Raw genomic sequence first — 15,258 nt, 5'->3', positions numbered from 1 at the left:
AAAGTTTATAGAAAAAATAGAATAGTAATTTTTTCCATATCCTACAATAAAACATATCAGATTTGTATAGTTGGGCTTGTATAGTAGGCATGCCATAATACATAAAACTTGTCTTCACAGATACCTCAGTCCCAAGCTATGTACCTAAACTTTGCATAGTTTGACAGTGATTTTATCTTATATATAAAATTCTCTTGTCACAGTTTTCGTTCCCATCCTCCTCCGAAACGGCTTGACCGATTCTCATGAAATTTTGTGAGCGTATTGAGTAGGTCTGAGAATCGGGCAACATCTATTTTTCATCCCCCGAAATGTTAGGGATAGTCCACCCCAAATTTTTTTTTATTTTAAGGTAAAACAACGTTTGCCGGGACAGCTAGTTAACTATAAAATACCTTGTAAAGACAACCCATCATGGGTAACCGTATTCAATCTATTGGTAAGAATTAGGTGTATCAATTGAACCGAAATGTTTCATTTTACCACTATAATACATAAAAAGTACAAACAGTTACAGAAGATATAATTAGAGTTCATAGTAATTAGGTATAATACTGGACTATTTCATTTCTACAAAATAAATGTACATGCTATAAATATTAACAGTGATTAAAAAATATAATACATTTAGGAAGGTTTAATTCATCAACGTGGGGAGAACGATACGGCTTATGAATAACACTAAAAGTGAATATACCACATTTCATTGCGGCAAAAATAGGGCTTGATTGACACGTGATCCGAGCAGAGCGAGTTTTGAATGGCTCTTTGAATTTAACATTTTTTTATATAGGTGTTTTTATTAACTATTGTGGGGTTGGGATTAGCCCGCAGCAATGCGGAAAATATTAAATAGTAAGTTAATATTACAATATATAAGGGATAGGGGAGACTTTTGCAGATTGTAATATGAATGAACTTAATAATTTTTATTGTCGTTTATATTACTTTCAAACCGAAGGGTTGGCGGTTTAGGTGTTGCACTTATATTGCTATAAAGGAAACAAATAATTACTCCATCTATATCTACTGTACTACAATAGTATCAAATACATTCCATATGCCAAATCCATTCTTTAAGCTCCTAAAAAACATTATAGGATTTAACTTAGTGACTTTTCATTTAAATCGAGTTACGAAAATAGTCTGAATCTAAACTAAAAAAGATGTAATTTACCCGTCAAAATATAAGAAAATAAAATATGGTAAAGCAATGAGGCCGAAGATATATTTTAAATTTGATTTATAAATAATGGCGCTCTCATAAACCGCTGAACAGAAATATCGAGATAAAGATACGGCACACCAAGAACCACTGAGAAAATGCGGTAGTCGTGCCTAAAACTCAAGGGGACCACCATGTAAATTATTTCAGTGCCCGGCCCGCTTGAATTATCGTACGCGCGTCGCAATAAACCTTCCGACACTGTGGTTTTATCAGGAAAGAACGTACATGTTGCCATATTTCATTAGGTCAACATTCTGTTTGCATTCGGGCGTAAAAATATTATTTTAATCTCTAAAGTTACGGGTCCACCGCATTGTGTACCTTGTACTACAAACTATATTTATTATGTTTGTGAAAAGAGTAGGCGCGGCTGTCTCTTTTGTAATTGTTTTGGTGAGTCTCGTTGTAAGTAACCCAATATAAATATATATTTTAAACATGCGCAATTTTTTGGTAACTTAGAATGCAATATAAAATTGACTGTAACAAGTATTTTCGAATATAAATTTAGAAATACTATGTACAATTAAGACTAATACATATTGAACTATTTTTAATATCATTACCCTTGAGAAACTAAAGGAAAATAAAACAATTATCGTTCTCAACAAGTAAACATTGGTGCCGCAAGCAAAGATACAAGCACACATCACTGGGAAGAATTTAATCACACGAGTCAAGAGTGCCGATGATATCTAGGGACGTTCATTTGCAGCACACGAGCTGAACAAATTGGAAAGGTGGAGTGTGCGAAGTGAACGCAACAAAGGTTGCGACTGAAATTTCTGAGATGCCTGTTAACATTTTTCTTAGTGGAAGCACGTACTTCTCGACGGGAGATGCCACGCAGGCCCGTCCTTTGTATGAGAGCGACACAAAAACCGTTTTCGTCTTCTATGTTATAATTGTATCAAAATGTTGCTATATTACTACGTTACGTACGTGACTCAGTATTCACGGAAATTGTGCATGCCATTCATATAATTGTAGCGTAACAGAATAAGGGCGGTTAGTATTTTATTTTTTATGTAACAAGCGCTCTCTTAGTAATAACCGTTTATTAAATATAAATAAAAATAGACTTCAATGTAGTTTGAATCTGCTTGTCTTAGCAATATACATTCTGATGATAACAAATACTGTTAATTACCACTAGCAACCACAGTCCGACTACCATCTATCCTCACAACAGTAGAATTATTACTTAATATTATACCATCTTCCTTGCGAAGAGTGGTTGAGAAAATCCAATGCTAATTACTTATAAACATAATAGACGCTTTATAATAAGTTCCCCCGTAAAGAATACGATCTATATAAAATGCTAATGATATGGAATCAGTAATTATCTTTTCTATTTATATTGTTATAAGACTAATGCCATAAGAATTAATATATCAAAATTTTTGTGCCTACATTCCATTATACAATAGACGCCCGGTACTGATAACTATTGTGAGTTACTTTATCAATGAGTCACTTGGTCATTCATCAATTATTAGTCAGCAGTCTGAGACCGATATTCAATGTAGAATAATGCCACAGACTTGTTATCGAAATGAAGCGCAAGTTTATTTTTTAATTATGATCATTTAACGTAATTTGCTCTAATTGTCGTCGTTTTATGAAACAGAATCGTATACCTATATGTTAATGGGCTCTTAGAGCATTACATTAGATTTAGGATAAGCTAAGATATTTGGGTGTTATATCGAACAACAGCGATATACTTCAATATAGTACTCTACTGAGGGTTGGTGATATTACTCAGATAACTTCTACATTATTTCTGACTAGTAAAAAAATGCCAACGCTGTCGTATCTATTACCCTATCTATAATTTATACAGTCTACTCAAATGAAAAGGAGACAATTTACGAGTAACTTCCCACTTCATTAGAACGGTCATTAAATCACGCCATCCATATAACACCTCAGAATTTCGGACCAGAATATTCGCAATTAGCAGATGCTCGGCTATATATTAGCCGCCATAGTGTAGAAGGGCTCCAGATGTCACGAGCGATTGTTTGTAAATAATAAAGTGAACGCAGGGCTCCGCAACAGTTTCTAATTGTGCCAGGACAATGCGTAATCTAACCGGTCCTATTCGATAGCACGGTCGGGCGTCCCAGTGTGGACGTATGATATATGGAGTAGATTTGACTATAAATGTATCAAATATTAAATCTTTGTGTTCTGTAATAAAGAAATTCATAAAAGCTGTTAAATATTATTGCCACATATTCTGTCCATGTCTACTCACATTATTTGTTATTTTATTAATAAGTACTATTTAACGCGGTTTGTAAAGCTCTGAGATGATATGATCTTATGTAAGTATATATATTTTTTCACAGGATGCATATACCACGTAAGGAAGCTCCGTTGTGCAATTTTTAGACTTCTAGTTTTAGAAATATGACAGTCAGTTTTAAAGTCAAATCCTTTAATACGCAAAAGATTAGTATAAAATAAATATCTACATGTTTAATTCGAAAATATACTATAGTAAAATACAAAGTAAAAATAGTAACATTTATCCGTATTGTGTAAATTTTAAATTAAAAATCATATGACATCTCTACTCTATGGTTTTTATATTCCACACTCAGTGGGCCAGAATAGCCAGGTGCCGCGGTGAACAAATAAACCCTAGTTGCCTCTCTTGCGCCAAATTGCCCGTGTCGCGATCTGACGCACTTCTAAGGACTCTGCTCACGTGTAAAATCCCTTCAATTTACACGCTACAATTTAACCCTGGAGGATTAACCTGTTTGTACTAATACTACAGTATTTAGAATGCGCATTACATTATATTTTACGCCTTATTTGTATAGATTAATGTGTGATGTGAAGACCGAAAATAAAAATTGAAATTATTATCAAATTCTGTATTACGAGAAACAGAACCTTAACAGCACTGAATATACCTCCTGTATATTTATTATGAAAACTAAACATGTAACCACTTACCTACCTAGCGTGAGGGAATTTTTAGTGGTAATATTAATCATGTTACTAGAAATACACTCAGGCATATCGACCTCTACGCAAACCATATTATTTATATATATAACACTTGTCTATAGCGTTTAATTCCTGGTGAAGTAGCTAAGTTGAGATAAAACACTGAGAGATTTCTTCCTTCTCTGATGAATCAAACCCGGCGGACCAGCATACCATATCATAATATAATCAAAATTAATCGAGAAACTATCAATTATGTTAAATGCTGTCGTAGGCAGTTTTAGAGTAATTTCATAAAATGTCTTGTACAGAAGGTTAAATTCACATACCAGTTCAATAAGAAGTTATCGTAGACGTACCTGAAACAAAAAACAAACATTACAATAATTAATAGCAAATTCATTGAGACAATAAATCTTGTTGATAATAATTTATTACACCTATGTAACCCCAATTCAGCGTCATTTCCGTTTTCGTGTACAGAGGCCCCGCCCGTTCACCGGACAGGACGTTAATTAGAAAATTATGTGGGAAATTATTAATAGGTCCGCCGTGTACCCGATTAGATAACAAACTAGTCCATTAGTCGACAAGGATAAACCTTCTGGGGTCAATGCATTAAAGGGTTATAAGCGTTGGGAGCTTTGTTTTAAGGTTTACATTGGTTTCGGTGGTTCTAATTGAAAAGGACTCTGTGCGGTGGTACAGAGATAAAGCAGTAGCGAACAATACGGCGCGCGTCGGACCGGGGGCGAGTTGACGCGTGGTTGAGGAATGATCAGCCGTGTGGAAATGACGACTTAATGGATTATATGTGTCCGCCGACATCGAGATAAGTGTCGCGTCGGTATCGGGCCTGTCGCCGGAGATTAGGTATGGAAATTACAAAAATTAATATTATAATGGAAACTAACGAAATGGTTTTACACACCGATGAATTCGGTCGATAAAACGCATTAAAACCGATCGCATACATGTTGTTTCTGATGATGTAGGACATTTGTCATCTTATAAATGAATTTTATCTTTAAGTATATATGTCAGATCTCTATGTCAAAATTAATAAACAGTTCGCTGATACAGTCTACCTAATATTTTAAAAATGTTACCTAATATGCCGAGTATATTATTGTCTAATTCCCTTTTTAATAAATTCCGATTTAGATTGGTATTCTTAATTGGCTTTTAAAAGAATTAAGTCAAAGGTCAATTAAAGCCTTCAAGGGTCATTTAAACAATACTTATATTTTCTAGTCTCTGGCGCCTTAAATTATAAAAACAACTAAATATATCTTGGTTTTGCACTGGTTTTTTAAATAATTATATAGCATAACATTATAAATTTACAATACATTTCTATAATATATAAATACATAGTATATAATACATAAATACAGAGTATATAAAATGGGAGTATTATTTTTGAGTTCATTATTAAGAACACACTTAATTTTCATACAAATTAAGGTATTTGCATCATCTATTTCTATCTACGTTTGCAGTTCGAATACAGTTTGGAAAATAACAGCCAATTAGTAAGGTAATATACACATCTTAATAAGTAGTAAGAGAAAAACAACTAGAGATCTGAAAAATGTTCTAATTTGTACCTATTACGGCTTTTGTTCAAAACGGTAAAATATTGTACCTAGTACTGTAATGCGAGTTCAAAATAATTCACGTCGTTACGCGGAACAATAAAGTTTCATTCAATTTAGGTTCGACTGTTCCATGAATCACAAAGGCGACTGACCCACATCACACACATGCAACGTAGCAAGCACCCCGGACAGTTGCGTGTCGACATCAACAACAGTAAATTGAATACGAGCATTTTGTTATAATAACGGCCAATGGATAGCCCCCAAATATATATTAAATAGCACCACAATAAGCCCCGATTTACCGGCAATCTATTTTCATATAGGGACAGGACAAGAAACGCCTCGCCACTTACGATAAAAAGTTAAAGGAGAGATCACCCGCTGATCTTTTGTGCAAGTCGGTCCTAAGGCAATGTGGACAAACGACCCGTGGGAGCCGGTGTGAAATATTGAGCCTCTGTCATAGCGGGACGGACGCGATTCCCATTACAAAGCCATTTGCGCTGTTTACATAAAGGAGGAGGGACGCGAATGCTATAGTCCTGAGTTGTATGATTGCAAATTTTCCGCTTCTCGCGTGTCAAAGGAGATAATTTATTGCAATTGAGATATAGAAGGCGCCTCGGGATCGGCCCCGCAACACCTCGCATAAATAGTGCCGCACGACCGACTCGCCAACCATCCTCCTATCATCTCGACACCAAATGAAATTATGATTACTATTTATTACATTGCGCCATACTTAATATATTATTAAGTATTTTTGAGAGAATAGACAGACATGAGCAAAGCCCATGAGCCCACCTGCAAAATTATAACTACCGCTAATGGACATGAACAACACCATAGATATCATGACATATTACATTGTAACTTCTGTACATATTAAGACCCAAATAACTTGAAACTCAAATTTTTTTTATAATGTATACCCATATTAGTAATAGCAAAATATTTTTTATGTTCTAATATTTATTACCTCTATAATAATAAGTGTTAGAAACTTAGTGCTCCAAATTATAAAATCATTAAGAAGACGAGGACCTCCGTAGTCATAGTTGGATATATATATTAAATAGCGCCTATAGTCATAGTTGGATATAAGTGTCAAGTCTAGATGCGTATGAGATTAGATAACAGCTGGTGTTAAAGTACTCATACACTTATTCCATATCATATTTTATATAACCGTAACAATTTTTCAAGTACTATTCATTTTTAGAGATATAGGACATTATGCAATTTCTTACTATACCATTACCCCAAAAGTAACAATGGACAAACAGATTGCGCAGGTAAATTTGCTTTTAGGCGAATTTCGTTTGCGGCACGTACTCATTTTTTGTGTACAACAGCAGGTGTGAAACATAAACCTCACGCCACATTGTTTTCATCTTCATCGAATATAAAATGATGTTCAAAGCAGCACTTTCAAATGCAATCAAAATATTTAAAACCTGGCTTCGGTGTAAAACGGTTTATAAAGTATAATAAAGTGAATAAGCAAAACTGCTCTCGTGTTATCATGAGAAAATAAATTTCAAATTAAGGATCATTTATTTAATCAAACGTTTTTAAATTGGTACTGTAGAAAAAAAACCATAATGTGCAGATGTTTGATTTGATGAACGGTTTGCAGTCGAATATTAGGAAATTTATATTAAAATCGTTTAACTAAACATAGGTTATGAATTTCCAGAGTGCAATTTAGTGATTCAACATGGATGCATCGCGTGTGCAACGCAAAATTTTTTTAACAATGGAATGCTATCTTCGTAAATTGTATATTTCATATCTTCATCATTATCTTAGTTTAGCTGTAGTTCGATATTTAAATAGGCCTATATATGTTATACAATCAGTATTTGCTCTAAAAACTGCCTAATAAATTAACTTTAAATGTACCATAGTTTTTCTATAAATATTTATTTTAGCGTAAGTACCTCCTGCTTGTTAATATGTATTAACTAAAAACAGCATTTATTTAAAAGAGCAACGCGCAAGTTTCTCTAATGGTTTCTCTGCTGAATCATTGAATAAACGGTAAAATAAAATTACTTTTTTTTCGTTTGGGAACAGCATATCATAAAAGGTTAATAGTAGTAACTTGTCAAAGATCTTCCGAAAATAACTGTATGAATCACTTAACTTCTCTTCAAATTCAAGTACTGGAACGTAGAGTGTAAAATAGAGTAACTGGTTTCTTTTAATTATAATCACAAATCATGATATAAATATGCACTAATGATATCACCAATTCATGAAAAAAACCCTGCACATCATTATAATATAATTATTAAATAAAATCCAGAAATATTTGTAATAAATTGACAAGTGAGATTGTAAATTAAAGTCGTAATAAATAAAAAAAACTGCATAGATAGCTAATAAGCAAAATTTACTATGTGTTCAGGAGTTAAAATCATTGATATGTACAATACATAAATATTTCATTAATAAATAATTTACAAAGAATAATTTCTTAAACAATTTATTGTAAATAATCTAGATTCCCAATATTAACGTATAAATAATTACGGTTTCGTTATAACAATAACCAAAATTTACTTTTGATTTGTCTGCTGCATGTCACAAATGACAAAATGTTTTAAGCAATAAATATTAATTTCATTTTTAACCACTAAAGTTCAGCCAGCAATATGGACGATATTGCTATTATTGAATTGTAAACCCGTTGTATTTATAAAGAGGGACATTTAAGATAAGGATTTTTTTATTTACCCGAAGATTATTTTGAACTTTATAGAAGTACCTTAACATATCATAATAATGACTATTTTTATACAAGTATAGTAGACTTATACGGATAAAATTTACAAATGTAACACACTATTTTTGAAGCATCGGACATTCAGACACCTTGTGATAAACTTTTTTGATTATCAAAATTAATATAACATTTTCGGATACGTTTTAATATACCTGATTGGTAAGTAGAATATTTAATATTACAGTATTGTTGTGTAAACATTCTATTTCTATGTGATTATATATTAGTGCAAATGAAATATATAAATACATGTACAATAATAAACATATATAGGAAGTAGTCCTGAGGAAAGTTGTCCAATTTCCAATATCACTTGATATACTTATTACTACTAATTCAGTAAATATATTTGTTTTACAATTCCGTGCAAAATATTCATTGTTCACAAAAAAAATATTGAATATTTTTACTTTAAAAGAACTGTATTTATTATAATATAAATATTTAAACAAATTCAGCTAATATATTGGTAGGGAAGTGGTGGCTATTGACATATTCCAAGAAAAAATAGGTATTTTATTAAATCTATTAAGCCTTCGTAAATGACTTACGTTACAGTATAGTAGTACGCTAACTTAACTCGCGAAGAGTAGTAGAGATACCTTTGATATACATATGTGTAAAATATGTACAAAGTACCCATTCATTGGAATACCGTCTAGTTATTAGCAGTGAGTAAACTAAATGTCAACAACCGTCATATATCTGCAAAATAATATTATCAAACGCAGAGTTAACAAGTAGAGCGACTGTAGCAGTGCGCTCGAGCACTACCTGGCCAGCCAGCTGCCTCGAATCCCCACCAATTTCTCTTACCCCGCAGCAATTTCACTATCTCTCTCGCACTTACCACATAAAAGCTTAAACGAAATACAAAAAGCGGTTTCAGACTATGGTGTTGTGTGCATTTCTTCGTTGTGTGTGTAGAGCGTATTTTTCTGACAAGCTTTACGTGAAACGGATAGAGCGGAACATAGGGCAACGATCATGGCAGTTAGAACGTTTTAATCTCGGGCGTGAATTTACCTGTTGGAACGCGTGAACCGGCGCGGCCTTGTGCGCGAGCGCACTGCAGGTTCGGATTGTAGACAGTTCCACCCCAGACCGCTGCGCGAGCGTGCGTCGTTCCGTACACCACGGACGAGCAGTTGTGTCCGCACGATCCTGTCCAATTAGTGTTCTCGCGAGAAACGAGTTAAGTGGCCGGTCTGACTAGTGAAGTACTCGACATTTGCGGCAATACCGATGAACTAATGTGCGCCGCCGGTGTGATGTATTCGTGCAATTTTAGTGCTAGCTGATGGAATATAATACTATGTAATAAGTGAAGTTTGTGAAAACAAAACAATGTGTTCGGCGTGGTTAATGAGCATCATTTTGGTGCTAAGTGCTGTTTTATCAGCTTTCTGTGCATCATTATCGGCAACCACGGGAGCTCGTTATCAAGCTCCTGATGAATGCCGGTGGACTACAGACGACGAAGGCGCAGGAGTTGCCTTGCAATGCAGATTAAGAACGATAAATAGTGAACTAGAAAATACAAACTTTAGTGCAATACAACCGCATCTTACAGTAAGATTGCGACTAGAATGCAGTGATGCTCTATTCTTTCAAAGCTCGCTTTCCCCGGGGAGTTTTCGACAGTTGATAGAGCTTCGAGAATTAACTATTGAGTACTGTAAAATAGGCAATCTTTCTGACGGAGCATTCACGGGGCTACGCGAACTTAAAAATTTAACTATACGAACACATAATACAGATTGGTCCAGTATGTCACTTGAAATTACTTCAACCGCATTCTCTAGAGATGTGCAAAATTTAGAAAGATTGGATCTAAGTGAAAACAATATGTTGGTGTTTCCTGATGGAGCACTTTGTACACTGAGAAACCTTGAATATCTAAATATGACAGGAAACAGAATGAGAGATATAAGTCATTTTCAATTCTCATCTGCGCATCGTCATCCCTCTGAAAAATGTGGAGATAATTTATTAGTATTAGATCTCTCTAGAAATATTATAGATACCTTACCACCAAATTTATTATCAGGACTAAGAAGATTGCAAAAACTATATTTTCAAGGAAATAGTTTAAATTCTATTGCAGACAGAGCCTTGGAAGGTCTCACTTCACTAACAACTATAAGATTTTCGGACAATCAATTAACAAGTTTACCCCCAGAGCTATTTAGTGATACAAAAGATCTGAAAGAAATATATTTAAATAATAATACAATCACAGTTTTAGCACCCGGATTATTTAGCGACTTATTTCAACTTCTTGTTTTGGATTTGTCGTGGAATGAATTATCATCAGATTGGATAAATACTTCTACGTTTACTGGCTTAAAACGATTAGTTTACTTAGATTTTTCACATAATCGTGTGTCGAAAATGGAAATTGCATTGTTCAGAGATTTACATAATTTGCAAATATTGAAAATGCAAGAAAATTTCATTGAATATATACCAGAAAATGTATTTAACTCTTTGGTCAATTTACATACATTAATTTTATCAAATAATAGACTGACTATTATTGAAAGTTATGCATTTACTGGATTGCAAGTACTAAGTGTACTTTCTATAGATAGCAATCGTATTTCAAAGATACACCCACATGCTCTACGTAACTGTACTTCTTTACAAGATCTGCATATAAATGGAAATAGACTTGACGAAGTTCCCATTGCTTTAAAAGAAATTCCTCAATTGAAAACTTTAGATTTAGGAGAAAACTTAATTGTCAGCATTGAAAATGCATCATTTACAGCAATGCAACAAATGTACGGTCTAAGATTAACAGAAAATAACATTGGTAATATCAGTAAAGGAGTGTTTGATAAAATGACTTCGTTAAAAATCCTGAATTTGTCGAGAAATAAAATTCATAAAATAGAATCTGGTGCATTTGATTCTAATATCAATTTACAAGCTATAAGGTTAGATGGAAATTATCTAACAGACATCGGAGGTTTATTTGCTAAGTTGCCTAACTTGGTGTGGTTAAACATATCAGATAATCGATTAGGATGGTTTGACTATGCTATGATTCCAACTGGATTGCAGTGGCTGGATATTCACGCTAACAGGATAGCTGAACTTGGGAATTACTTTGAAATTGAATCACAACTATCGCTTAGTACATTTGATGCTAGTTCTAATAAGTTAACAGAAATAACAGGCAGTGCTATACCAAATTCTGTAGAAATGTTATATTTAAATGACAATTTAATTTCAAAAGTTCAATCGTACACATTCTTCAAGAAACCAAATTTAACACGAGTGGACTTGTATGGAAATAAAATAACAAGTCTAGATCCAAATTCCCTGAGAATATCTGCAGTACCACAGGACAAAACAGTGCCAGAGTTTTTCATAGGTGGAAATCCATTAGAATGCGATTGCACAATGGAATGGTTACAAAAAATTAATACGGGAAATAGAGCCAGAACACAACCAAAGCTAATGGATTTAGACAGTATAAACTGCAAATTACTTTACAACCGTGGTAATGCATATGTTGCTTTAGTAGAAGCTGCACCACATCAGTTTTTATGTAAATATGAATTCCACTGTTTTGCGTTATGCCACTGTTGTGATTTTGATGCGTGTGATTGCGAAATGACATGTCCAAATAATTGCACATGTTACCATGATCAATCTTGGTCGGCTAATGTTGTGGAATGCTCCAACGCCGATTATGTGAATGTCTTACCAGAAAGAATACCAATGGAAGCTACGCAATTATACCTTGATGGTAATGACATCAGAATGCTTCCAAGCCACGCATTCATAGGCAGAAAAAGACTGAAGATTTTATACTTAAATTCATCGAATATAGAAACAATTCACAATAGAACATTTAATGGATTAAAAGAACTTGAAGTACTTCATTTAGATTATAATAGTATTGAACAGATTGAAGGACAAGAATTTAATGGACTAGATAACTTACGTGAACTCTATGTAAATAATAATAAAATTAAATATATTGGCAAGGAAATGTTTAATCACATGTCACGTCTCAAAACTTTACATCTTCATCACAATAGACTAGTTATGTTGTCAGTGTGGCAAATCAACAATGCTATAACTGAAATAACGTTATCTTATAATCCGTGGTCATGTGACTGTGAATTTACAGAAATGTTTCGAGAGTGGACAAAACGGGTCAGTTCTGTAACAGACCTATCAAATCTTAGATGCATATACGCTAAAAGTAACAGCTCAGACATTGCTGTATACAATGATAGTATGTTTAGTGATCCAATATCAGGCTTCAATATTGTCAATGAAAATGGCACTATATGCACTGGTCTCCCAAATATAAATAACAGTATCAATGGTAATTTGACTGCAACTAAAACTATAATAAGGAATGAAGAAGTACAAGATTATATACCTCTACTTGTCGCAACCCTAGGAGCGTTCTTATTGGTATCATTTATAAGTATGATTATATTCATATTCAGGCAAGAAATGAGAGTGTGGTTTCATTCGAAATTTGGTGTAAGACTATTTTATAGACAGAGTGACATAGACTTAGATGGCCGTGAAAAAATGTTCGATGCATTCGTCAGTTACAGTTCTAAAGATGAGGCATGGGTTGCCGAGAAACTTGTTCCTATATTGGAGCGCGGTGACCCTTCATATAAACTATGCTTACACTATCGCGATTTCCCCGTGGGTGGCTACGGTGCAGAGAACATAATGCAAGCCGTAGAATCTTCACGTCGTACAATAATGGTTCTCAGTGAAAACTTCCTCAGATCCGAATGGTGTCATTGTGAGTTTAAATCTGCTCATCATCAAGTGTTAAGAGATAGACGAAGAAGACTGATAGTTGTATTGTTAGGTGACGTGCCTCAGAAGGATCTCGATCCAGATATAAGACTATACTTAAAAACTAATACGTATTTACATACGAGTGATAAGTGGTTTTGGGAAAAGCTGAGGTTTGCTCTACCGGACGTGTCTGGGAATCAGCGTTGTCGTGATGTACCAAGTCCAGTGTCTGGTGGTGGCGTAGCCATGCACAGACACCATCATCCAAGAAACCATCTGGGTGCGCTACCACCACCTCCCGTGCACGGTGCTCACCCTGTTTTACCTCCGCATCCCTCCCACACGTCACACCAAGTACCTCCTCGTGCATCCCCTCGTACAATGTCCGTCCACGTATAAACTTAAAAACAAATAAATACGAAGTGAATATTCCAAAAAGTGACTCAGTGAAGTGAAATACCAAATTCTACTGAAAGTGTCTGTTCCGTGAAAAATTGTGATGGCTAGTCTCATAACGTATGTATTGTATATAAACAATTATTTGTAAAGTTATTGTAAATATTTATACATAAGGAAGCTCATCTTAACTAATTTCATAAAATATTATAATCATTAAAATTGTAACTTAAAAGCATGTTCTATGATTGAAATTTAGTAGACATAATTTGTTTTGGGCCTATACAAGTCTGTTTTATAGGCAAGATATGCCTCATTTAATTTTACGGCAATGTTGCCACTATCTGTGATAAAACTAGTACTAGTAAGCATTGTGTAATTTCCCATCAATGTATATTTTGTATTTTAGTTATAAGAGAAAGACGATATTTATTGTAAAGATCTTGAAAAGCTGACTGTGGCAAAAGTGATACTCGAAAAAATAAAAAATTACGAAATTAATTAAAACAAAGTTTTATTATACACCTTTATTATCAAATAATATAAATTACATTTTACATTAATAAATGTAAAGAATAACAAATTGTAACTCTGCATTATGCATCTGTTTATATATGGGTAAAATACTTTTAATTGTATATTATGAATAGTAGCAAGACACAAAATTATTGGATGTAAAATAAACAAAGTATACACATTACTAATAGAAATTGATTGATTATGATGATCTGACTTCGCACTGGTGTAGGTATAAAAGAAAAGAGAAGTTAGTTATAAAATCAGTAAGTTACTAAGCTGGACTTCACTATTTATAAACATTTTCATATAAAACAGCATCAAATCAGATCCATTCAACGGATTTTCCAAAGTTTTTCATTATCAGAAACATTTTCTTATAATTATGAGGTCGAGAAAAAAAACTATAATAGACTATCGATTTATTAATCGATCGTCAAATTATTATTTTTCATACAAGCATCATTTCATTTTTGTTATATAAATTAAAAATATTCATAGAAGATAACACAAATAACAAACGCTTATAAATAACATTATCTATAATTTACATATTTTAAAATATTAATATTTAAATAATTTTAGTTTTTAAATTTAATATTTAATTAGTGATTATAATGCTTTTTAAACTATACTCAATCAAACATATATCAATCTGTTATTATATAGTAATGTTTTTTTAAAGTATACTAAATAAGGATGACATTCATCAAACAATAAAAACATTTTATTAATGTAAAAATAGTTCTAAGAAACGCATAAATCAATATATAATGTACTACCTAAAAATATAAGCGTACAAAAAATAATAGTAGTAGTAGCGTAGTAAAAATATTTATTTGACTATTAGTCAAATAAATATTTTTATATTATCTAAATATTCTATTACTATTTAAGTATTATTTTTAGCAATACTATTTTAATTTATTTATATTAGATATTGTTTAGACATTTTAACAGATATT

At 33.1% G+C, this 15,258-nt stretch overlaps 2 protein-coding genes across 2 annotated transcripts in view; one reads left to right on the top strand and one right to left on the bottom strand.

Moving 5' to 3' along the window:
* LOC131850979 (lysine-specific histone demethylase 1A) overlaps positions 1-15,258 on the bottom strand; it is a 326,513-nt gene that overhangs the window by 156,776 nt on the left and 154,479 nt on the right. The gene's annotated exons all lie outside the window — the stretch shown is intronic.
* On the top strand, positions 9,673-14,268 carry LOC131850978 (toll-like receptor Tollo). Its single transcript, XM_059201396.1, has one exon. The coding sequence runs from the start codon at positions 9,941-9,943 to the stop codon at positions 13,778-13,780; it is 3,840 nt and encodes a 1,279-aa protein (XP_059057379.1). The 5' UTR covers positions 9,673-9,940; the 3' UTR covers positions 13,781-14,268.

This window comes from Achroia grisella, unplaced genomic scaffold (genome assembly GCF_030625045.1).
Source record: "Achroia grisella isolate CSIRO2021 unplaced genomic scaffold, CSIRO_AGI_Agris_v1 utg780, whole genome shotgun sequence".
NCBI classification, from domain to species: domain Eukaryota; kingdom Metazoa; phylum Arthropoda; class Insecta; order Lepidoptera; family Pyralidae; genus Achroia; species Achroia grisella.
Note: the sequence above shows the minus strand (reverse complement) of the source record. Positions and strands in the feature narration are given on the sequence as shown.